At 44.5% G+C, this 24,422-nt stretch overlaps 1 protein-coding gene across 2 annotated transcripts in view; it reads left to right on the top strand.

The window, feature by feature from the left end:
* The window catches only part of TERF2 (telomeric repeat binding factor 2), a 32,380-nt gene extending 9,359 nt beyond the window's left edge, over window positions 1-23,021 (top strand). The window contains exons 4-11 of one of the 2 annotated variants that reach the window (XM_025370972.1): window positions 4,443-4,529; window positions 6,150-6,296; window positions 8,304-8,312; window positions 8,417-8,523; window positions 9,753-10,145; window positions 15,472-15,557; window positions 21,332-21,375; window positions 21,841-23,021. In XM_025370972.1, the coding sequence (XP_025226757.1) occupies window positions 4,443-4,529; window positions 6,150-6,296; window positions 8,304-8,312; window positions 8,417-8,523; window positions 9,753-10,145; window positions 15,472-15,557; window positions 21,332-21,375; window positions 21,841-21,999 (1,032 nt within the window). In that variant the 3' untranslated portion in view covers window positions 22,000-23,021. The remainder of the gene's footprint in view (window positions 1-4,442; window positions 4,530-6,149; window positions 6,297-8,303; window positions 8,313-8,416; window positions 8,524-9,752; window positions 10,146-15,471; window positions 15,558-21,331; window positions 21,376-21,840) is intronic. The other variant, XM_025370973.1, reaches the window with a different exon arrangement.
* Window positions 23,022-24,422: the final 1,401 nt, after the last annotated feature.

Genomic DNA, 24,422 nt, shown 5'->3' with positions numbered 1-24,422 from the left:
TCACAGCACTTTGGGAGGCTGAGGTGGGCAGATCATGAGGTCAAGAGATTGAGACCATCCTGGCCAACACGATGAAACCCCATCTCTACTAAAAATACAAAAATTAGCTGGGTGTGGTGGTGTGCGCCTGTAGTCCCAGCTACTTGGAAAGCTGAGGTGGGAGAATCGCTTAAACCCGGGAGGTGGAGGTTGCAGTGAGCTGAGATTGCGCCAGTGCACTCCAGTGTGGTGACAGAGCAAGACTTCATCTCAAAAAAGAAAAAAAAAAAGAAATTAAGACCGAATGGAAAGACAGACCATGTTCATGGATTGAAAGACATGAATTAAGATGTCGCTTATCTCCCATTGATCTATGGAGTTAATACAATTCTAGTCACAATCTCAGCAGGATTTTCTTTTGTTTTTTGAGATGGAGTCTTACTCTGTTGCCCACGTTGGAGTGCAGTGGCACAATCTCAGCTCACAGCAACCTCCATCTCCTAGGTTCAAGCAATTCTCATGCTTCAGCCTCCTGAGGAGCTGGGTTTACAGGTGCGTCCCTTGACACCTGGCTAATTTATTTTTTATTTTTTTTGTATTTTTAGTAGAGACAGGATTTCACCGTGTTAGCTAGAATGGTCTTGATCTCCTGACCTCATGATCCGCCCACCTCGGCCTCCTAAAGTGCTTGCTGGGATTACACATGTGAGCCACTGCACCCGGCCAGGATTTTCTTTCTTTTCTTTGTGTGTGTGTGTGTGTTTTTTTTTTAAATGAGACAAGGTCTCGCTCTGTCATCCGGGCTGGAAGGCAGTGGCATGATCATGGCTCACTGCAGCCTCCACCTCCTGGGCTCAGGTGCTCTTCCCACTTTACCCTCTAGAGTAACTGGGACCACAGGCATGTGCCACTTTGCCTGGCTAATTTTTTTTGTTTTTGGTAAAGATGGAGTCTCCCTATGTTCCCATGTTGCGCAGTCTGGTCTTGAACACCTGGGCTCAAGTGATGTTCCCACCTCAACCTTCCAAAGTGCTGGGATTATAGATTTGAGCTACCCTGTCTGACCTCAGCATGATTTTCTATAGATACAGAATGACTGATTCTAAAATTTGTATGGAAAGGCAAAGGAATTAAAATAACCAAAAAGTGTTATATTGAAAAGTTGAACTCATACTACCCAATTTTAAGAATTATGAGAGGCCGGGCGCGGTGGCTCAAGCCTGTAATCCCAGCACTTTGGGAGGCCGAGGCAGGTGGATCATGAGGTCAGGAGATCGAGACCATCCTGGCTAACATGGTGAAACCCCGTCTCTACTAAAAATACAAAAAACTAGCCGGGCGTGGTGGCGGGCGCCTGTAGTCCCAGCTACTCGGGAGGCTGAGGCAGGAGAATGGCGTGAACCTGGGAGGCGGAGCTTGCAGTGAGCCGAGATCGCGCCACTGCACTCCAGCCTGGGTGACACAGCGCGAGACTCCATCTCAAAAAAAAAAAAAAAAAAGAATTATGAGAAAGTTACAGTACTTAGGACTATAGAGATTAGTGGAACAGAAGAGAGCATGTAAAAACAGACCCACACAAATATGACTAATTGATTTTTGACAAAGATGTGAAAACTATTCAATGGGAAAAGGATAGTCTTTTCAACAAATGTTGTTGAAACAATTGAATGTCCATATGCAGAAATGAACTTTGACGGTAAGCTCAGATCTTGTACAAAAATTAACTCAAAATTATAATCTAAATGTAAAATGTGAAACCATAAAGCTTAGAGGAAACATGAAGGAATCTTTATGTCCTGGAGTTAGACAAAAAAATCTTAGATAAGAATTTAAAACCACTCCTAAGAAGAAAAATTGATATATAGGACTTAATCAAAATTTTAAACTTTTGCTCTGAGAGAAACACTGCTAAGAGAATGGAAAAGCAACCTATAGGTTGGGAGAAAATATTTACAAATTACGCCTGACAAAGAACTGGTATCCAGAATGTACAAAGAGCTCTCAAAAGAAATGAGCCTATACAACCCTAGTTTTAAATGGGCAAAAGGCTCACCAAAAAGAATACAGATGGCAAAAAAAAAAGTTACATGAAAAGATGTTCAACATTATTTACTCATTAAGGAAATACAAATTAAAACCACAGTAGATTCAAATACCGATTAGAATGGCTGAACTTTAAAAAATACCGATAGTGGGACCTGGTGTCACATGCCTGTAATCCCTGCTACTTGGGTACCTGAGGTGGGAGGATTGCTTGAGGCCAAGAGTTTGAGTTCAGCCTGGGTGATATAGACCCTATCTCAAGAAAAATCAATAAAAAAATACTAACTCTAAAAAGTGCTAGTTCCATATTTCAAAACATCATGTTGTACCTAAGTATGTACACTTTTTGTTTGTTTTTTAAATAGAGATGGGATCTCACTATGTTGCCCACGCTGGACTTGAACTCTTGGGCTCAAATGATCCTCCTACCTTGGCCTTTTGAAGTGCTGAGATCATAGGCCTGAGCCACCACACTCAGCCTATGTTTTAAAAAGCACTAGTGAGGATGTGAAGCAACTGGAACTCTCATACATTGCTGATGGGAATGCGAAATGATACAGCTACTCCAGAAAGTAGTTTGGCCATTTCTCATTAACATATTTTCCATAAGACCATGCAATCCTATTCTTGGGTGTTTACCTTAGAAAAATGAGAAGTTCTATTCATATCAAAACCTGCACTTGAATGTTTTAGCATCTCTATTTATAATAACCATAAATTGCAGACATCTCAAGTGTCCTTCAGTGGATTAATGTATAAACTATAGTACATTCATGGAATGGAATACTGCTCAACAACAAGAAAAAGTGAACTATTGACAGTGCACCAACATGAATGGACCTTAAAGGCATTATACAGCGTGAAAGGAGCCAAGCTCAAGGCTACATCCTTTAAAAAAAAGTCCTACATACTTATGGGTTTTTTGTTGTTGTTGTTTTTTGAGATGGAGTCTCTCTCTGTTGCCCAGGCTGGAGTGCAGTGGTGCGATCTCGGCTCACTGCAGCCCCAATCTCCCAGACCCAAGTGATGCTCCTACCTCAGCCTCCTGAGTAGCTGGGACCACAGGCACACACCAAGATGCCTGGCTAGGTGGTTTTTTTTGGGGGGAGAGACAGGGTCTCCCTGTGTTCCCCAGGCTGGTCTCAAACTTCTGAGCTCAAGTGATCCTCCCACCTTGGCCTACCAAAGTGTGGGAATACAGTTGTACAGTTGTAAGCTACCACACCCAGCCGGCTTGCCTTTTTTTGTATGGTGGTCTTTTTAAAGAATCTGTATCTCTCTCAGACAGGATTTGAGGTAGCTGCTTTATTCTATCATATAACTTCAGATACTCCCAATTTTTTCTTGGCTCTTCTAAGTTTTAAAAATGTTCCTGTGTATTACAACTTCCTTGTAAGTGTTCAGTCACTGTTTTTTTTCCTCTGTATATTCTCTTGAGGTTTCTTTATGGAAGGACTCTTCTTTCTCTCTGTGACTGATGACACCTTATCTTACCTGGAACTTTGCCCTTTTTATTTGCTGCTTGTGAATGACCTGGGTTTGTTGGCTTCAGTAGTTCCCTAGGTGCTTTAATTGAAGTTGCCAGCTGGGGTTTATGGTAGTAAGGGGTTGTCCTTTCATTCTCCTACAGAACTGGCCTCAGGCCTTTCCAGAATGAAACTAGCAGAACTCTGTGGTCAGCAAATCCCTTTTTTTCCCCCTACACTATATCCTCCCTCCCTCATCCCCCCCTTGCTTTAAAGCTTTTGCATCCAAAAAGAACAGAATCAATTGTTCCGGGGACCTGAAATTACTGGGACCTAGAATGACTCCTGTCCATTGCGTCTTTCCTCAGGAGGCCCTATTGAAATTGGTTAAATGGTCTGTAATCCAGGGGATCAGATTTTGCTCTATCAGCCATGTAACAAAAGCCATTGTATTGTTGAAAAGCGACTACCTTACAAGCAGAAAGAGACAGCTTCCAGTGGTTCACAACACTTGAACAATAATTGTTAGGTAGTGTTTTGGTTTTTTTTGGGACGGAGTTTCGCTCTTGTTGCCCATGCTGGAGTGCAGTGGCGTGATCTCGGCTTACTGCAACCTCCACATCCCGGGTTCAAACAATTCTGCTTCAGCCTCCCAAGTAGCTGGGATTACAGGCATGCGCCTCCACACCCAGAAAATTTTGTATTTTCAGTAGAGTTGGGGTTTCTCCATGTTGGTCAGGCTGGTCTCAAACTCCCGACCTCAGATGATCCACCCGCCTTGGCCTCCCAAAGTGCTGGGATTACAGGTGTGGGCCACCGTGCCTGGCTTAATAATTGTTAGTTTTTAAGTACAGGAATTTGGTACAATGTGAGAGAAAGTTATTTTGATGTTTGATATTCTGATTATACCTGTCATTACAAAAGTAAAAAAAGGTTTTTCCCCCTCCTTTTTAGGCTGTCATTATTTGTATCAAAAACAAAGAATTTGAAAAGGCTTCAAAAATTTTGAAAAAACATATGTCCAAGGACCCCACAACTCAGGTAAATTTGATACATTTTTGCTCCTGTGACTTACATCCATCTCATTGCTTTTTGTGGGAAAACAAGGAAAGGGTTCTTGGTCAGGAATATTACCTAAATATTCTCCTTTCAACATGTAACACCTGCAGCGAGTTATCTTTTATATCCAAGATAACTCACTGTAAGATTGACTTTTCAAAATTTAGTTTTCATTAGAGAAATTTACATAAATTCTTCACTTGCCTCATTTCTGTCTGGTTCATAACAGACCATTGATTTAAATGATCAGTACCAGGTATGGAGCTGACAAATGTTGTAATGCTTCTAACTTTATTTACATTAAATGTTGATCCTGCAGATGTGAGGAAGCTTCTCTGGTGAGGACATAGCACCTGTTTCCTGGTGTCAACAGTTCTGTTGGTCCCCTGCTTTTATTTTTTTCTTCTTCCTTTTTATTCATTTAAAAAAAAATTTTTTTTTGAGGCAGAGTCTCGCTCTGTTGCTCAGGCTGGGGTGCAGTGGTGCAATTATAGTTCACTGCAGCCTCAACTTCCTGAGCTCAAGCAGTTCTTCCACCTCATCCTCCCCAATAGCTGGGTTCACAGCTGCATACCACCACACGTAGCTAATTTTTAAAATTTTTTGTAGAGACAACGTCTCTTTATGTTGCCCAGGCTGGTCTGGATCTCCTGAGCTCAAGTGATCCTGCCACCTCGGCCTCCCAAAGTGCTGGGATTACATGAATCATCATGCCCAACCATTTCTTTTTTTTTTTTTGAGACGGAGTCTCGCTCTGTCGCCCAGGCTGGAGTGCAGTGGCACAATCTTGGCTCACTGCAACTTCCACCTCCCAGGTTCAAGCAGTTCTCTTGCCTCAGCCTCTGGAGTAGCTGGGATTACAGGCGTGTGCCTTCATGCTGGGCTAATTTTTTTGTGTTTTTAGTAGAGACGGGATTTTAGCATGTTGGCCAGGCTGGTCTCAAACTCCTGACCTCAAATGATCCGCCTGTCTCGACCTCCCAAAGTGCTGGGATTACAGGCGTAAGCCACTGCACCTGGCCTCTATATAAATTTAAATTTCATTATTTGAAAAGGTAATACATGTACATAATACAGAATTCAAAAGGTATAACAAAAGAGTTTGGTGAAAATTCTCTCATCTCTGACCCTCGGCCATCTTCTTCCCTTCACAGGCAACCAGTTTCTTTTTTTTTTTTTTTCTTTTATCCTTTCAAAGATCCTCTATGCATGTGCAAACAAATTGTGTGTGTGTGTGTGTGTATACAGACATCCACGTATATCCATTTTCCCCATTCTCATACACATGATAGCATATCCTACACACTAATGTGAACACTTTTCTAAATTGCTTTTTTCACTTAATATTATATCTTGGAATAATTCTGTGTTAGCACATAAGGAACTTCTTCATCTGTTTTTTATAGCTGCATAGTAACCCGCTGTGGCTGAACCTGATTTATTGACCAATCCTTTGTGTTGGGCTTCCTTTCCTGTATGTGTGCCAGTGATTTGCATTGACGGCATTGCAGAAGTTCTCATAGTGTCTGTCTCACTTCATCATCATTGAATTTTTACTGGAGTTCTACTTTCTCATGTTGCAAATATCGGTCCATTGTGTAGAAGCTGAGAAATGATCTCCTGAATATTATTCGAGAAAAGAACTTGGCCCATCCTGTCATCCAGAACTTTTCCTACGAGACCTTCCAGCAGAAGATGCTGCGCTTCCTGGAGAGCCACCTGGATGACGCTGAGCCCTACCTCCTCACGGTGCGCCTTGGCCCTTCTCCCATAACCATGGTGTGCCCTTGAGGGTGTGCAGGGAATCAGAATATCTGAAGTGAAAAGAGTTGATGTGTGGAAAAGACACTGAATTGTGTGCACTAGCTTTCTTAATTAAATGCCTTAAAAATGCAAAAGCAGGCCTGGCGCAATGGCTCATGCCTGTAATCCCAGCACTTTGGGAGGCCCAGGTGGGTGGATCACCTGAGGTCAGGAGTTCGAGAACAACCTGAACAACATGGTGAAACCCCATCTCTACTAAAAATATAAAAATTAGCTGGGCGTGGTAGCAGGCACCTGTAATCCCAGCTACTTTGGAAGCTGAGGCAGGAGAATCGCTTGAACCCAAGAGATGGAGATTGCAGTGAGCCAAGATTGCACCATTGCACTCCAGCCTGGGCAAGAGAGTGAGATTCCGTCTCAAAAAATGAATAAATAAAAATACAAAAGCACAGATACTGGCAGAGGCAAATGGAACACACCTGGTCTCCGTCATCTGTCGTTTTTATCTCCTTTATACATGATTAATCTGCCATGGCTGAAGTAGAACATTCGCTGACAATCGATGGTGGTTCCCAAAGGCAATGACTTGTGAACTAAGTTTGGAGGAAGAGTGGTTTGGTAGATATGGTACGATGGAGTTGCTAACAGGAAGAAGGTATGGTGTAGAGAAAGGTGTCACTGAAAGTATAAGGTCAAAAGAAGCCAAGCGAAAACATTCTTTAATTGGATCAAAGAGATAAAAGAATGAAGCAGTGGGCTCAGGACAGCATAGGGAAGAACTAGACCCAGGCTGTCACAGATGGGAGGCTGCGATGAAGGAACATTGAGTGAGAGTGGTTTTGTTTTGTTTTTGAAACCAGGACTTTGGCTGAGTGCAGTGGTTCACACCTGTAATCCCAGCACTTTGGGAGGCCAGGGCGGGCAGGTTGCTTGAGCTCAGGAGTTCAAGACCAACCTGGGCAACATGGTGAAACCCCGTCTCTACAAAAAATAGAAAAATTAGCCAGGTGTGGTGGTGGGCACCTGTAATCCCAGCTACTTGGGAGGCTGAAGTGGGAAGATCACTTGAGGCTGCCGGTGAGGCGTGGTCGTGCCACTGCACTTCAGCCTGGGCAAAAGAAACCAGGACTTTGAGAATGTGGAAAATATTCTGTTTCATAACAGATCTGCCAGGCCCATATTAGGGTAGTGTTCATGATCTTAGCAGTCGTTTGGCAAATCTCAGATTATTTATAAGCAGGTAGTTTGGGGTATTCAGGGAGCAGGTGTCAAGATAGTTGACCCTGGCCTAGGGTCCTTTCCTTTCCATTCCAGGTAACTGGAAAATATCCTGCTGCTGTCTGTGTGTGGACAGAACTCTTAGCTTTTAGGGCACCACATATTACAGATAAACAACTGAAACTGAATGACACTGGACTGATTGGAAATGTCTAAAACTTAAGCCAAGGGAGACAGATGAACAGATGGAGTTAGAGCAAGGTTAGCCTACTCAGGGCTCTTTGTGTTATATAGATAAGGATTCTCAAACAGTTGTTAATAAGACAACACATCTGTAGAAACAGTTATAAAAAATTCTATACACAAACTGGAATATATTAGTGTAAGCATGTATTGCCAGGCATGGTGGCTCATGCCTGTAATCCCAGCACTGTGGGAGGCCGAGGCAGGCAGATCACTTGAGGTCAGGAGTTCGAGGCCAGCCCGGCCAACATGATGAAACCCCGTCTCTACTAAAATACAGAAATTAACCGGACATGGTGGTGGGCACCTATAATCCCAGCTACTTGGGAGGCTGAGATGGGAGAATCGCTTGAACCCAGGAGGTGGAGGTTGCAGTGAGCGGAGATCGCACCACTGTACTGCAGCCTGGGCAACAGAGCAAGACTCCCTTTCAAAAAAAATTTATTAGTTATCTTAAGTTTGAATAAAAAAAGCTTGATTTATAAGTCTTATAAGTTCTCTCCCATTTTATGTCCTTCGTTTTATACCTAGATTGGATTTGTAAGTGAACTTGTTTGCATATTGAGTATATTCTTGGTGAAAGAAGCAGAGAATTAATGCAATTCTATGGCCTCTTCTTCCTGATGACATCCTTCCTTTCCCAGATGGCCAAAAAGGCTTTGAAATCTGAGTCCGCTGCCTCAAGTCCAGGGAAGGAAGATAAACAGCCAGCACCAGGGCCTGTGGAAAAGCCACCCAGAGAACCCACAAGGTAAGAAGATGCTCTCTTGTGATCCTGGGTGAAACACTGGGGTGGTTGTTGGAAGAAGATGCTGTCTTGTGATCCTGGGTAGAACACTGGGGTGGTTGTTGGAAGCAGTCTCCTCCTCAGAGCAGGATCAGTTCCTCTCGGCGATCTGACCTGCTGACGTGTTACGAGGTTACTCGTACAGGGCACTGTGGGAGACAGCACACCCTGGGAAGATGAGGAGACAGGACGCCTGGGGTCCCTGACAACTTCCTGATTGGCCATTCCTCAAAGGCTCTTTCACCATTTCTCTCCTTGCCTCGCCCATATTGACTCAGTACTTCCTTGTGGACACCTAATCTCTTCATACATTCAGGAAGCACTGTTCAGATCTGTAAGTCGAATCCCAAAACCAGTTCCTAAAGCAGGGGTTACAAGCTTAGATGCCCTTTCGGGGCCTGGTAGGAAACCTAAAGGAACAAAGTGGACCTAGGCTGAGAGCGTGGGGCCAGGAACCAGGGCATTTGCTTTTCCGCTTCTTGTGGTTGTTGCTCTGTGGGAGTATCCAAGAATGCTCAGGCTTCAGGTGCTCAGATATAAGATGTCCAGGGTTTTCCGTGAGATTTCCCAATTTTTGGATGTTGACAGTTGATCTACTTAAAAAAATTTTTTTCATGTGGGTTAGACAACAAGGCAGACTGGCAGCTGGATTTGGCCCGCAGGCTGCCAGTTTGCCCCCTCCTGACAGTTTTCCCTAAAGCATACTAACTGTTCCAAATGATAGATGAACTTTGTTTTTAAAAGGCAGTTTCTCATTGTTGCAAGACTGTGTGGCATGTCTTTTACTCTGAGAATTCTCAAGATCCTGTTCATAAATGTGTTGTAGGCCAGGTGTGGTGAATCAGGCCTGTAATCCCAGCACTTTGGGAGGCCGAGGTGGGCAGATCGCTTGAGCCTAGGAGTTCTAGGATACAGCGAGCTGTGTTTGTGCCACTGTATCCTATCTCTCTGTCCTGTCTACTGTCTAGGACAGACCCAGACTCTCTCTCTAAAAATAAAATGAGAAGTAAAATAAAGGTTCTGTAACTTGGAGTTTTAAATTCATAATACAACTTACATATTACATTTAAAGCCTCCTCAACTGGAGGAGTCCTCTATCTAATTTGAAGCTTCAAACTTCAAAAAAGTTGTGGCCGTTTGGATGAGCATCAACAGTGGTGAAAAAGATCTTTGTGCCTATGCTTTATTTGCAGGCAGCTGCGGAATCCTCCAACCACCATTGGAATGATGACTCTGAAAGCAGCTTTCAAGACTCTGTCTGGTGCACAGGATTCTGAGGCAGCCTTTGCAAAACTGGACCAGAAGGATCTGGTTCTTCCTACTCAAGCTTCCCCAGCATCACCAGCCCTCAAAAACAAGAGACCCAGAAAAGATGATAATGAAAGTTCAGCCCCAGCTGAGGGTGAGGGTGGCTCGGAACTGCAGCCCAAGAACAAGCGCATGACAATAAGCAGATTGGTCTTGGAGGAGGACAGCCAGAGTACTGAGCCCAGCGTAGGCCTCAACTCCTCCCAGGAGGCCGCTCCAGCGCCACCATCCAAGCCCACCGTTCTCAACCAACCCTTCCCTGGAGAGAAGAATCCCAAGTATGAAGACCTTCTTTGTAGAAATTTTGGGGCTGGTTGGTGGTCCTGGTTGGGCCTGGTATTACTTCCGTGAATGAAGTAACTTTCAGCTAAGTTACCACCAAGGCTTGCTCAGACTGCTAGAATGTGACACAGGAGCGGGCAGTGACGACGTAGCCATCCCTGCCGGTTCTGAAGCCCCACATGTGGGCTTCCAAGCCTTGCACTAGGGCATGAGTGGGGATGGAAAAGTTTCAGAGCCTCCTACTCATCGCCGCTTTCATTTTTAGCAAACATCTGAGTGTCTTGACTTGTAAACATTAGTCTTGTGTGTTAAAAGAAATTTGTTTGCATTGGGCCACATTATACTTTGACCCTTAAAAAGAGACTGATGAATATGTATAATTTTGCACCCTTCTGAGCATTTGAGACTTGGCAAGTTCAGTAAATACTTACTAATCTCCCATATCCTGCTAGGTACTGTGGGGCAGTGGCTAGAATACTTTAATTTTGCTCCCCATGGTGATTCTCATCCTGGCTTTGAGTTTTGCTTCCCTTTGTGTCCTGTGGCGGATCCTGCCTCCAGGCAGACTGGGCCTGCTTGTTCTCTGGAACATGTTATTTGTTTCTACCACTGTACTTTTGCTTCCTCTCATTCCCCACAGTGAACCGTCATACCTCCATCATTGCTTGTCCAAATGCCATTTGTCCTTTAAAGGGAAGAGAAGCGTTGTTGATGAAGTGCTTTCTGGGGGCAGAGCACTTTCATGTGTCATCTTACTGAGTCGTTACAATCCTCACTCTGTGATGTGATATATTAACCCCGTTACACAGAGGAGAAGGGCTCAGAAAAGTTCTTAGCTCACCTGAGGTCACACAGCTAAAAGTGGCAAAGATGGGCGTTGGGAGTTTTAATCCAAGTCAGTCTTGACAGAAAAGCCCATGGCCTGTATACCAACAAGTTGCCTCTCTTAAAATTCTCCTTCCTCAGGCTGAGTGTGGTGGCTCACGGCTGTAATCCCAGCACTTTGGGAGGCTGAGGCAGGCGGATCACCTGAGGTCAGGAGTTCGAGACCAGCCTGGCCAATGTGGTGAAACTCCATCTCTACTAAAAATACAAAAATTAGCCAGGTGTGGTGGTGGGCGCCTGTAGTCCCAGCTACTTGGGAGGCTGAGGCAGGAGGATTACTGGAACCCGGGAGGCGGAGGGTGCACAGTCAGCCCAGATTGCACCACTGCACTCCAGGCTGGGCAACAAAGTGTGACTCCATCTCAAAAAAAAAAAAGAAAACAACAAAAACAACTTCTCCGTCCTCCATAGACTCCTCCCTGGTCAGCGCTTCCCTGCTGTAAGTGATCCACCTCATGGATCTCCCAAGGCCACCTCTGCCACTGCTCTATGTTGTAGTATTTGGGGACCTGTGCTCTGGCATGCATTGTACTCGGTGCCCCAAAAGGCTGTGGCATCTGATAAGTGATTTATCCTCAGGTACAGATTTGCACTATGTCACCACTACTAGTATTTGGAAGTGAGTCACCGGCTGGCAAATGGGCATAGCTGCTGGGCAGCGGATGCAGCTCCACGCACGTTATTCTCATTTGATACAGGATGTCATTGGCTCCTCACAGCAATCCTGTGCAGTATAGGTATTGCTCCCGGGAACAGATGAGGAAACGGGAGAGTGCGGGATTACAGTAATTTTGTAAATGGGAGGATTCGTGAAGGTTTGAGACATACATCCTCTCTCATATGTCAAGGATATGAAGTCTAATGAGTCCCCTAAAGCAGCGGGGATTGGCAAGCTATGGCTCTGGGCCCAAATCTGCCTGCTGCCTGTTTTTGTAAATAAAGTTTTATTGGAACATGGTCACACCCATCATCAATGTATTATCTAGGGCTGCTTTCTGTTCAGTGGTAGTTTGTTGTGTAATCACAGCAGAGACAGTAAGGCTTGCAAAGTGAAAATACTATCTGGCCCTTTACAGAAAAAAAGAGTCAGTGTCCCTGCTCTAAAGAAGTATGTGTGAGGTGCCCTGGCTGCTTATGGGAAGAAAAGCTGAGCCTACTCAGCAAGGTTTTAGGTGGCTCAGATCTTTTAGAGGAACAAACATTGAGCTGGCCTGGGAAGAATGAGCAGAAGGTCATCGAGCGTGTTGGGGGCTGGAGGACTCTAGGCAGTGGGAACTCCTTACATACAGGCATGAGAAAGCCTGGCGTGCCCCTCAGAGTGTCATGGAGCCTATGGTAGGAGAATACGGTGCACAGGAAAGAGTGAAGGGAGGAGAGTCTGCATGCTGGATGGGCCAGGCCTGGGATTTCTTTTGTCTGGTGTGTCAGACAGGCTCTCAAGCCGGGCTTCATGACACAATGACCTGTGGAATGCTAAAAAAATACATATTTCCAGGCTCCTGGCTACTGAATTAGAAGAGACAGGAGAATACTCTTTAATCTGCTTTTTAAACTATGCCCCAGATAATTCTAATACAACAAATTGGAAGGCCTGATGAGACCCCACTTAGGGAAAGGAGGGAAGGAGGGAGGCTGGAGACTGGAGACTGCTGCCAGGGAGCAGGGAGGGGCAGTGGGATCAGGAGGGAAGGCAGGGTTGGCGGTGTCACCTGGAGGACAGGGCCACCATGCCCCTATCTTGTATCTCCCACAGCACCTTGCACATAGCACGTGCTTACTAGGTACTTATTCACCAAATAAAATAAGGATTCTTTCTTCTTGCATTTTAAGGAGTGAACCCAAAACATCTGTAAAAAGCCAGCAGAGGGTAATATTTTTAGGCATTTTGGGCCACATGTGTTGTCTGTCTGCTCCATATTATTTTCTTGTTTTTTCTTTTTCTTTTTTTCTTGAGACAGGGTCTTGCTCTGTCACCCAGGCTGGAGTGCAGTGGCACAATCTTGGCTCACTGCAACCTCTGCCTCCCAGGTTCAAGCGATTCTCCTGCCCCAGCCACCATCCCCACCCCTATCCCAGTAACTGGGACCACAGGTGCGTGCCACCGCACCCAGCTAATTTTTGTGTATTTTGTACAGATGAGGTTTGACCATGTTAACTAGGCTGATCTCGAACTCCTGGACTTAAGCGATCCACCTGCCTGGGCCTCTCAAACTGCTGGGATTACAGACGTGAGCCACTGCCCCGACTGTCTTTTTTTTTTGTTTTTTGTTAACAACCCTTAAAAAAATGGGCTAGCCATTCTTAGCCCGAGCTTCATGGTACACAAGCCAGCAGCCACAGACCGTAGCTTGCCAACCCACGCTACACCATTGCTCTTCGCGTTCAAACTGCCAGTCAGGAGCACAAGGACGAGGAAGTGACCTAACTTGGCCAGGACCACTCAGCCCATGACAGTTAGGAGGAGCAGCCAGATCTCAGGCCCGTCCACATGGGAAGTTAGGAGAGGCAGTGAACACATCACCTGAAAGTCAGAGGTCTTGCAAAATCACCACCAAAGCATATATTTGTACAGGTAATAGTGCTGAGAGTTCAACAGAGGACAGGGAGAAGGTGACCTGTGAAGACTGCAGGGAGGGAGGACAGCTACTCAGGAAACATGATGGACCAGCCGGGGACTGAGGTTCCAACTGGTTTTATTCCAGCACTGGGATAAGCAGATAGAAAACAAACTGTAACCCCATCTGATTTTTATTTATAAATAGTCATTAACACAAGAATATCCTGAGAAGGAAAAACCTCCTATAAAATGTTTTCACTTTGTCTCAAGCAAATTATTCTCAAGTAACATTTGGGGATAAGATTCAATGTGAAAATGAGAAAGGTCTACCATTTGTCTCAGCCACTTAGCAATTTCATAGAAAACTTATGGAACTCAAGGAATTTTTTCAAGCCTATGTACTTACTCATCAATTTGCTTTTATTATTCATTTGCAGAATACCCAAATGGCATTAAAAATAAGTTTTTTCTTCATGGCGGGCGAAGGATACAGAAATTTGTCTCTACTCTTGGTTAACTTTTGCGGGTCATTTGATTTATATAAATTCTTCGAGACACTGAATTCAGACACTTTCCATGTTTGTAAAAGATGTTATAATTCTGAGGTCAGATTTGTGCTTTGCTCTATTCCCAGGGCAGTTATTAATCAGGTAAATGCAGAGTTGATTAGAAGAAATGGACTATAATTTCCATTGAATAATTTGGGTTTGGGGTTATTTTCAGCTTTTGTACTTTTTTTTAGCCACACCCAAGCACTTAAATTGTTTCATGTTCACAGGGAGCATTCTTGTTTGCTTCTTACTCTAATCTTTGATGGTATAATTCCCTTGTGGCTCTCTGACAATCCCAATGTTAGTTCAGCTAATATATCTCCAGCTCACATTGGGATCTGTGTTACTGTGCTGAGTGTGCTATGTGTTTGGGATGGACAAAGGAAGATGTGGCCCCCACCTTCAAGGTGGTCCTGGTTAGGGGCACACTGCAAAGTGACAGTTGGTATGGTAGAAACAGCACTGCAGGCCAGAGGGGAAAGGCTTTCTGTGTGTGTTGGGGTTGGTAGTTAGAGAAGGCTTCATTGAGAACTATGGCCTTGAAAGATGGGTGGGATGTCACTTAGCAGGGAATGGACTCCCAAGCACAGGGACTATGGAGAGGCAGGAAAATACAGAGCTTATGGGAGGAAGAAAGAGCAGAACAGTGTGGCTGTGCTGTTTGCCCAGGTGTGGGCATCATGGGGTGGTTGGTTAGAAACTGACGGGCCAGACTGGATGGTCTGGACTCCCCCATACAGGCATATAAACGCCATTGTTCAGGCAGAGAGAAGCCATTAGGGAGTAGAGGAGGCATGTGGTAATTTTAGGATGATTGTCTTAAAATCATCTTTGGCTTTGGAAGGGGAAGAGGCTAGCGGCAGAAACTCCAGTTAAGAGGCTAGTGGAATACTGATGAAAGGCACTGTGAGCCTGAACAAGGGGGAGTGGAAACGGAAAAATCAGTCCAGATATAGGAAGAAGGCATGTCCAAGGAAGAGAGGGAGGTTTGCAGGTTCCCAATTAGAAAATACTGAGACCTTTAATAGAATCAAAACCAAACAAGCCAAAAACCAGGAAAATGAACAGATTTGTAGAGGGGTAGTGATGTACTTGATGAATCAGTGCTGAATTTGAGGGGTGTCCGACAGCCTGGGGGGTGTTATGCGGAGATGCCTGGCCAGCCAGGAGAAAGGACAGTGGCTTTGGGAGGTGCATGCAGGCGAACCTCAATTGTGGTCACAATGGGACAGGAAGGAATACAGGGCCAAGAGTGAGCCAAGGCCAGAATCTGGGACAGTCCAGGATGAATTTGTTTCACACCTTGTGCTCTCCTTGATCTCCCCTCAGAGTACCCAAAGGCAAGTGGAACAACTCTAATGGGGTTGAAGAAAAAGAGACTTGGGTGGAAGAGGATGAACTGTTTCAAGTTCAGGGTAAGCAGGAGATTCTCCTTGGCCTCTTCTCGATGCTTGCTGAAGTGCAGATGCATGTTACTGTCATGTTAATATTCCAGAAGCTGCTTGTCTCCAAACTAGAAAAAGTTCAGTAAGTTTCCAATCTCATTTTAATTCATGAAGAATCCATTTTATTTTATTTTTTCCTTTTTCAGACAGGGTCTTGCTCTGTCATCCAGGCTGGAGTGCAGTGGTGTGAACATGGCTCACTGAGCTTCAACCTCCTGGGCTCAAGTGATCCTCCTGCCTCAGCCTCCCAGGTAGCTGGGACTACAGGTGTGCACCACCACACCTGGCTGTTTTTTTCACTTTTTGTAGAGATGGGGTCTCACTTTGTTGCTCAGGCTGGTCTCAAACTCTTGGGCTCAAGCGATCCTCCCACCTCAGCCTCCCAGAGTGCTGGGTTTACAGATGTGAGTCACTGTGCCCTGGTCAAGGAGTCAGTCTCATGTCCTCTCCCATTAAATAATGGAGACTGTCAGAGTAACACCTTATGTTTAAAGAAAGTGCTTGGTTTTGTTTTAATAATGCCTATGATATTTAATTATAGTTGATGTTCTTCCTAAAATACTTCAATTAGATGTGGTAGTAGGGGGTCATTCCTTGCATTTCTTGTTTAAGAAAAAAAAAATATCTTAACAGTTTATATAAATCCTTTTTTTGGTTTTTTTTTTTTTTTTTTTTTTTTTTGAGACAGGGTCTCACTCTGTCATCCAAGCTGGAATGCAGTGGTGTGATCTTGGCTCACTGTAGCCTTGACATCCTGGGCTAAAGCAATTCTCCCACCATAGCTTCCGGAGTAGCAGGGACTACAGGCCCTTGCCATCATGCCCAGCTAATGTTTTTTTGTATTTTTAGTAGAGACAGGGTTTCACCATGTTGGCCAGTATGATCTTGAAGTCCTGGGCTCAAGCAATCTGTCCACCTCAGCCTCCCAAAGTGCTGGGACTATACTTGTGAGCCACCATGCCTTGCCAAATTTTTTTCTTTTTCTTTTCTTTTTTGTTTTGAGATGGAGTCTCACTGTGTTGCCCAGGCTGGAGTGCAGGTTGCTCATTGCAACCTCCGCTTTCCAGATTCAAGCGATTCTCCTGCCTCAGCCTCCTGAGTAGCTGGGATTGCAGGTGTGTGGCACCACACCCGGCTAATTTTTGTATTTTTAGTAATCGGGTTTTTACCATGTTGGTCAGGATGCTCTCAAACTCCTGACCTTGAGTGATCTGCTTGCCTCAGCCTCCCAAAGTGCTGGGACTATAGGCATAAACCACTGTGCCCAGCCCAGTTTTTTTTTTCTATGATAAGAAACTTTTCTGGCTAGGCATGGTGGCTCACGCATATAATCCCCAGCACTTGGAGAGACTGAGGTGGGAGGATTGCTTGAACCTAAGAATTAGAGACCAGTCTGGGCAATATAATGAGAACCCCTAGCAACAAAAATAAAAACAAAAATTAGCCAAGCATGGTGTCACACACCTGTAGTTCCAGTTGCTTGAGAGACTGAGCCCCAGAGGTTGAGGCTGCAGTGGGCAGTGATCATACCATTGCACTCCAGACTGAGAACCGAGTGAGACCTTGTCCCAAAAAAGAAAGAAAGAGAGAGAGAGAGAAACTTCCATAATTAATAACTTCATAGCCTTTGTGTTAGAATCTCTTCCCACCACATTTTGTATTCTAATGGAAATATCTAAGTGCTAAACCTTAATTTAGGGGGTTATGAAGACTTTTGTAACATAGCAACAATAATCCTTTGCCAGTCCCAGAGGTTTTGTCCTTGAAAATTACCTTCACTGGCAAAAATGTAGTTGGTAAGATAAGATCATGTGGAAAGTGGGGGAAGGAACAGAAAAACAAGAAAAAATGACATTAGATATTTTAAAACAACAGGATATAAAAGTTCTAGAAGCCAGGCACAGTGGCTCACACCTGTAATCCCAGCACTTTGGGAGGCTGAGGTGGGCAAATTACCTGAGGTCAGAAGTTCGAGACCAGCCTGACCAACATGGAGAAACCTCGTCTCTACTAAAAATGCAAAATTAGCTGGGCACGGTGGTGCACACCTGTAATCCCAACTACTTGGGAGGCTGAGGCAGGAGAATCACTTGAACCTGGGAGGTGGACGTGGCAGTGAGCCGAGATCCCACCATTGCACTCCAGCCTGGTAAACAAGAGCGAGACTCTGTCTCAAAAAAAAAAAAAAAAAAGTTCTAGAAAACAGCAATTTCTAATGCAGTCCATATTCGTTAGCTTTAGAAACCTGCTTTCACTGTAATATGAAGTAGTTCATAATTTAAAAGTAATCTGTTCCTGGCCAGGTGCAGTGGCTCACGCCTGTAATCCCAACACTTTGAGAGGCTAAGGAGGGTGGATCACCTGAAGTTAGGAGTTCGAGATCAGCCTGACCAACATGGTGAAACCCCATCTCTACTAAAAAAAATACAAAAATCAGCCAGGTGTGGTGGTGCATACCTGTAATCCCAGCTACTCAGGAGGCTGAGGCAGGAGAATCGCTGGAACCTGGGAGATGGAGATTGCAGTGAGCCGAGATTGTGCCATTGCACTCCAGCCTGAGCGACAAAAACGAAACTCTGTCTCAAAAAAAATAAATAAATAAAAATAAATAAATAAAAGTAATCTGTTCACGTCAGTGTCCCTTTTCCAGAGCATCTTCCATTGTTTAGGAGATACTGCTTAGGACATTGGCATCTGCTGAGGCAGACATTCTAGCAGGTTTCGTGTTTATGTAATGTTGCCTTTTCTTTTTTTTTTTTCTGTTTTTGAGACGGAGTCTTGCTCTGTCGCCCAGACTGGAGTGCAGTGACGTGGTCTCAGCTCACTGCAACCTCCGCCTCCTAGGTTCAGGTGATTCTTCTGCCTTAGCCTCCCCAGTAGCTGGGATTACAGGCACACACCACCATGCCCAGCTGAGTTTTGTATTTTTAGTAGAGACAGAGTTTCACATGTTGCCCAGGATGGTCTCTATCTCCTGACCTCATGATCCACCTGCCTCAGCCTCCCAGTGTGCTAGGATTACAGGTGTGAGCCACTGCGCCTGGCCCTTACAACTTTTTAACTTATTCCCATTGGCTTGAAATGGCATGTCTTTTATACTTGTATACCATCTCCCATAGCCCTCTGGTCTTTTATTTATTTATATATTTTATTTTTATTTTTATTTTTTAAGACAGAGTCTCCCTCTGTCACCCAGGCTGGAGTACAGTGGTGCAATCTCGGCTCACTGCAGCCTCACCTCCTGGGTTCCAGTGATTCTCTTGTCTCAGCCTCCCAGGTAGCTGGGACTACAGGTGCGATCTCGGCTCACTGCAACCTCTGCCTCCCAGGTTCAAGCGATTCTTCTGCCTCAGCCTCCCCAGTGGCTGGGATTATAGGCATGTGCCACCACGCCCAGCTAATTTTTATATTTTTAGTTGAGATGGGTTTCACCAAGTTGGCCAGGCTGGTCTTGAACTCCTGACCTCAAGTGATCCACCTGCCTCAGCCTCCCAAAGTGCTGGGATTACAAGCGTGAACCACTTCCCAGACCCAAATTGTACTTCTATAAAATGAACAAGAACTTGAAAATTCTAGGCTGGGCGTAGTGGCTCATGCCTGTAATCCCAGCACTTTGGGAGGCTGAGGCGGGTGGATTCCTTGAACTCAGGGGTTGGAGACCAGCCTGGGCAAGATGGCAAAACCATGTCTCTACAAAAAATACAAACAAAAAAAAGTTAGGCCAGGAGCGGTGGCTCACGCCTGTAAACCCAGCACTTTTGGAGGCTGAGGCAGGCAGAACACAAAGTCAGGAGTTTGAGACCAGCATGGCCAATATGGCGAAACCCTGTCTCTACTAAAAATCCAAAAATTAGCCAGGCCTGGTGGCGAGCACCTGTAGTCCGAGCTACTCAGGAGGCTGAGGCAGGAGAATTTCTTGAACTTGGGAGGCAGAGGTTGCAGCGAGCTGAGATTGCACCATTGCACTCCAGCCTGGGGGGGGGGAAAAAAAAATTGGGAGTGATAGTAAGAGGAAGATTAAAAAATGGAAAAAAAAAAATTTAGTACAAAACAGCAAAACCATATAATTTCTTTTTTTTTTTTTTTTTTGAGACAGAGTCTCACTCTGTCACCCAGGCTGGAGTGCAATGGCGCAATCTTACCTCACCACAACCTCCGCCTCCTGGGTTCAAGTGATTCTCCTGCCTCAGCCTCCCAAGTAGCTGGGACTATAGGCATGTGCCACCATGCCCAGCTAATTTTTGTATTTTTAGTAGAGAAGGGGTTTCACCATGTTGGCCAGACTGGTCTCAAACTCCTGACCTCAAATGATCCACCCGCCTTGGCCTCCCAAAGTGCTGGAATTACATGCATGAGCCACCGCACGTGGCCAAAACCTTGTGATTTCAAAGCAATGGTTAGCAGGGGGTTATAATGCAGAAATTATACATATAAACACACCTATAGTCATGTGCCACATAACGAAGTTTTGGTTAACGATGGACTGCATAGATGGTGACAGTGGTCCCATTAGGTTGTATATAATAGAGCTCAAAAATTCGTATCACCTAGTGACATTGTAGATGTCATAGGCATTGTAACATTGTAGTGCAATGCATTACCTTGTCTGTGTTTAGATATGTTTAGATACACAATATTTACCATTGTGTCACAGTTGCATGTCACATGCTGTACAGGTTTGTAGGGTAGAAACAATAGGCTACACCATATATCCTAGGCATATTCCTTTTTTGCAGAGGTTGGCTAAGGTAATAGTAATCGGTAAGATTAAGGGGATTAGGACTGTTATAGCAGTGGAAGAATACATGTTTGTTACTTTTATTTGGAGTTGCACCAATGTTTTTGGTTCCTAAGTCCAGTGGATGACTCTAATCCTTTAAATGTTGAGAAAGCCATGTTGTTAGACAAGGGGGCATGAGTTAGGGTAGGTAAGAAGTTGCAGGCTAGAGCCTAGGCTCTACCATCTAGGTTTGTGTAAGTCACACAAGGATGAAATCACCTAATGATTCATTTCTCAGAACATATCCCCATTGTTAAGCAACATACGACTATATATATACATACATACACTAATACCTATATGTATATGTAGACATACATATATATAAGGCTTTTAAATATGATGTTCTCTCAGTAATTTTAGAAAACGATGTTGGGGCCAGGCGTGATGGCTCACATCTGTAATCTCAGCACTTTGGGAGGCCGAGGCGGGCGGATCACGAGGTCAGGAGATTGACACCATCCTGGCTAACACGGTGAAACCCCATCTCTACTAAAAATACAAAAAATTAGCCAGACGTGGTAGCGGGTGCCTGTAGTCCCAGCTACTTGGGAGGCTGAGGCAGGAGAATGGCATGAACCTGGAGGGCAGAGCTTGCAGTGAGCCAAGATCGTGCCACTGCACTACAGCTTGGGAGACAGAGCGAGACTCCGTCTCAAAACAAACAAACAAACAAAAAAAGAAAACAATGTTGATTTTACTGAAGAGCTTGAAACCCATCACTAGCCAGCATTTATGGATGTCTGTTTGTAAAGCACTTGTATTGTACAGGTTCTCATAGGCTGAAGTGACTGGTGTTTGCAAACAAAGGAGAAAAGTAAATTATCCTTTAGTGATATCCTTTCTCTTCTCAATGCTTGCGAAATTTGAAAGTTTTCCCTTTGGGGACATTCTGTGTCTTTTTCTTGTGGTTTGTGCAGAGAAAGGTGAACTCTGAAATGAGTCTACTTTTAATGTTTTCCAGCAGCACCAGATGAAGACAGTACAACCAATATAACAAAAAAGCAGGTAATTTAAAATTCTCTTTTCTGATACTGGTTATGTGGGTAGAGCAGAGGTAAAATAAGCCCCATGTCTCATAGGCATAGACTGCTTATGTACCCAGTAAAAACCTTTTTTTGAGATTTTTCAGATAATCCAAACTAAGTTAAAGTAATAGTCATCTTCTGGAAGAAAAGCCTAGGAGGACAGAGGACACATTTTCCGGATCATGAATGATGTAGATATGTTTGTAGTTTGGAATGCAGAAATGATTGTTACTTGAGGATCAAATGGCAGGACATCGAGAATTCCTCAATGTCCAGATCCACAGTGCTCGTATCCTGTCCATTCCATGTTTTAAAAACATAAGCCATGCTTTCAGGTTCAGATGATTCTCCTGGGATTCTTGAGTTTACCTTATCACTACACTGGAGAAAATGTAAGTAAGTGGAGAGGAAAGGCGGTGATAAATCTTTTGGTTTTCTTTTGCAGAAGTGGACTGTAGAAGAAAGCGAGTGGGTCAAGGCTGGAGTGCAGAAATATGGGGAAGGAAACTGGGCTGCCATTTCTAAAAATTACCCATTTGTTAACCGAACAGCTGTGATGATTAAGGATCGCTGGCGGACCATGAAAAGACTTGGCATGAACTGAAACAGGCTTTCATTTCCACAGAATTCACAGGAGCATGGTTCCTAATAATAGCCCCTGATAGTCTGCTGTTTCTTTCAGAAGCTGGGCTGGGATGAGAATTTTGGGCAACCTCCTTCGATGTGGGGGAGGTCCCAGTTCCACTTCATCACTGTTGGAGATCATGGAGCTAAGACGCAGAGCCAAGTCCACCCATGTCCTTGGCAGAGATGACAGGCACAGAGCTTGTGCAGTGCCAGAATATCATTAGTGTTTCCCTTCTTTAGTGGTTTGCTTAAATTTAAATCCCTGGTAATCTGTAGAACCTTCTCCTAGGAAATGGTGAAGTCTATTAGGAGCCACTTGTGACTCCATGACCTGTTAAAACCAGCAATGTGAGTATTATTTGGAGTAAATTTTTTCCACGTCAAGTTCTGGCCTTCTGATGGCAAATGCAAAGGAACTTAGTCTGTTATGAACCCAGGTTGATGAGAGACCAGTCCTTGTGGAATAAGATTCCCTTTAAAAACTCTTTAGCCAGTTGTGACATCAACCCTAGACCTGTCTGCCTTGGCATTTGCTCTCAACGTCTGCTGGGCTATGTAGGCAGGTTTATCCTCCACTTCTTATGTGGTTGAACCAGTGTGTTTTTTGGTAAAATGGTGATTGTAGATAAGCTTAGTTCCCCCACCCCCTGCCCCCTGTCCCCTGCCTCTTTTCCCAATTCCCTTCCTTATGCTGGACTTTTAAAGCTTAAAAAAAAATCCTGATTGAATATAAATGCCTAATTTCATTCTTTGTGAAATGGTTGCTTCCTTCTAATTCCCTAATTGTGCTGTGTTCGTGTCTTGCACTGGAATTCAACATTCCCTTCTCCTTTTGTACTGTGTTGTGCTTGCTGTCTCTCCCGGACACCCTTAAAGACTGTCTTTTTAGCAAAAAAATTCAGTAAAGTGTTTTCTGTAATCTTTTTTTAAAAGATGAGAACTAATTATTGTCCATACTTGTAGCATTCTTCATTAAAGTCTTGCTTCTCTCAACTGTAAGTAGCTGTTTAATTGCAGCATAGCATGTATTCACAGAGGGAGGTAGCAAAATGTTGAACAAACTTTGGTGAACTATTTTGATCAAGAAGCTGATGTCAGACTGTGTTGAATGTTTTAATCCTTGGAAGCTATGTCAAACAGATGATGTGGAAGTTTCCTCTTAACCTGTCAGTTTCCTCATATATCATTTCTGGGGACAAAAGAATTCCCCCTTTCTCACTTCTGAGTGAGTGAAAGGCAAAATTTAAAAAGAAATGCTAAAGTTTTAAAATTCATCCATTAGGCCAGGCATGGTGGCTGATGCCTGTAATCCCAGCACTCTGGGAGGTGGAGGCAGGAGGATCACTTGAGGTCAGAAGTTCGAGACCAGCCTGGCCAACACAGTGAAACCCTATCTGTACTAAAAATACAAAAATTAGCTGGGTGTGGTGGTGGGCTCCTGTAATCCCAGCTATTCAGGAGGCTGAGGCAGGAGAATCGCTTGAATTCGGGAGATGGAGTTTGCAATGAGCCAAGATCTTGCCACTGCACTCCAGCCTGGGCAACAGAGTGAGACTCTATCTCAAAACAAAACAAAACTGGCTGGGAGCCGTGGCTCACCCCTGTAATCCCAGGATTTTGGGAGGCCAAGAAGGGTAGGATCACCTGAGGTCAGGAATTCAAGACCAGCCTGGCCAACATGGTGAAACCCTATCTCTACTAAAAATACAAAAACTTAGCCAGCCATGGTGGTGGGCGCCTGTAATCCCAGCCTCTCAGGAGGCTGAGGTAGAATTGCTTAAACCTGGGAGGCGGAGGTTGTGATGAGTCCAGATGATGCCATTGCACTCCAGCCTGAGCAAAAAGAGTGAAACTCCTCAAAAAAAAAAAAAAAAAAAAAAAAAATTTAAAATTTAAAAATGTAAAAAATACAAAATTAGCTGGGCATGGTGGCAGGCGCCTGTAGTCCCAGCTACCTGGGAGGCTGGGGCAGGAAAATCGCTTGAATTCGGGAGGTGGAGGTTGCTGTGAGCCAAAATTGCACCACTGCACTCCAGCCTGGATGATAGAGTGAGACTCCATCTGAAAAAAAATTAAAAAAACAATTCATCCGCCGGGCGCGGTGGCTCACGCCTGTAATCCCAGCACTTTGGGAGGCCGAGGCGGGCGGATCACGAGTTCAGGAGATCGAGACCATCCTGGCTAACATGGTGAAACCCCGTCTCTACTAAAAATGCAAAAAATTAGCCGGGCGAAGCGGCGGGCGCCTGTAGTCCCAGCTACTCGGGAGGCTGAGGCAGGAGAATGGCGTGAACCCGGGAGGCGGAGCTTGCAGTGAGCCGAGATCGCGCCACTGCACTCCAGCCTGGGCGACTAAGCGAGACTCTGTCTCAAAAAAAAAAAAAAAAAAAAAAAAAAATA

Source organism: Theropithecus gelada, chromosome 20 (genome assembly GCF_003255815.1).
Source record: "Theropithecus gelada isolate Dixy chromosome 20, Tgel_1.0, whole genome shotgun sequence".
NCBI classification, from domain to species: Eukaryota; Metazoa; Chordata; class Mammalia; order Primates; family Cercopithecidae; genus Theropithecus; species Theropithecus gelada.
This window is presented reverse-complemented; position numbering and strand designations above follow the sequence as displayed.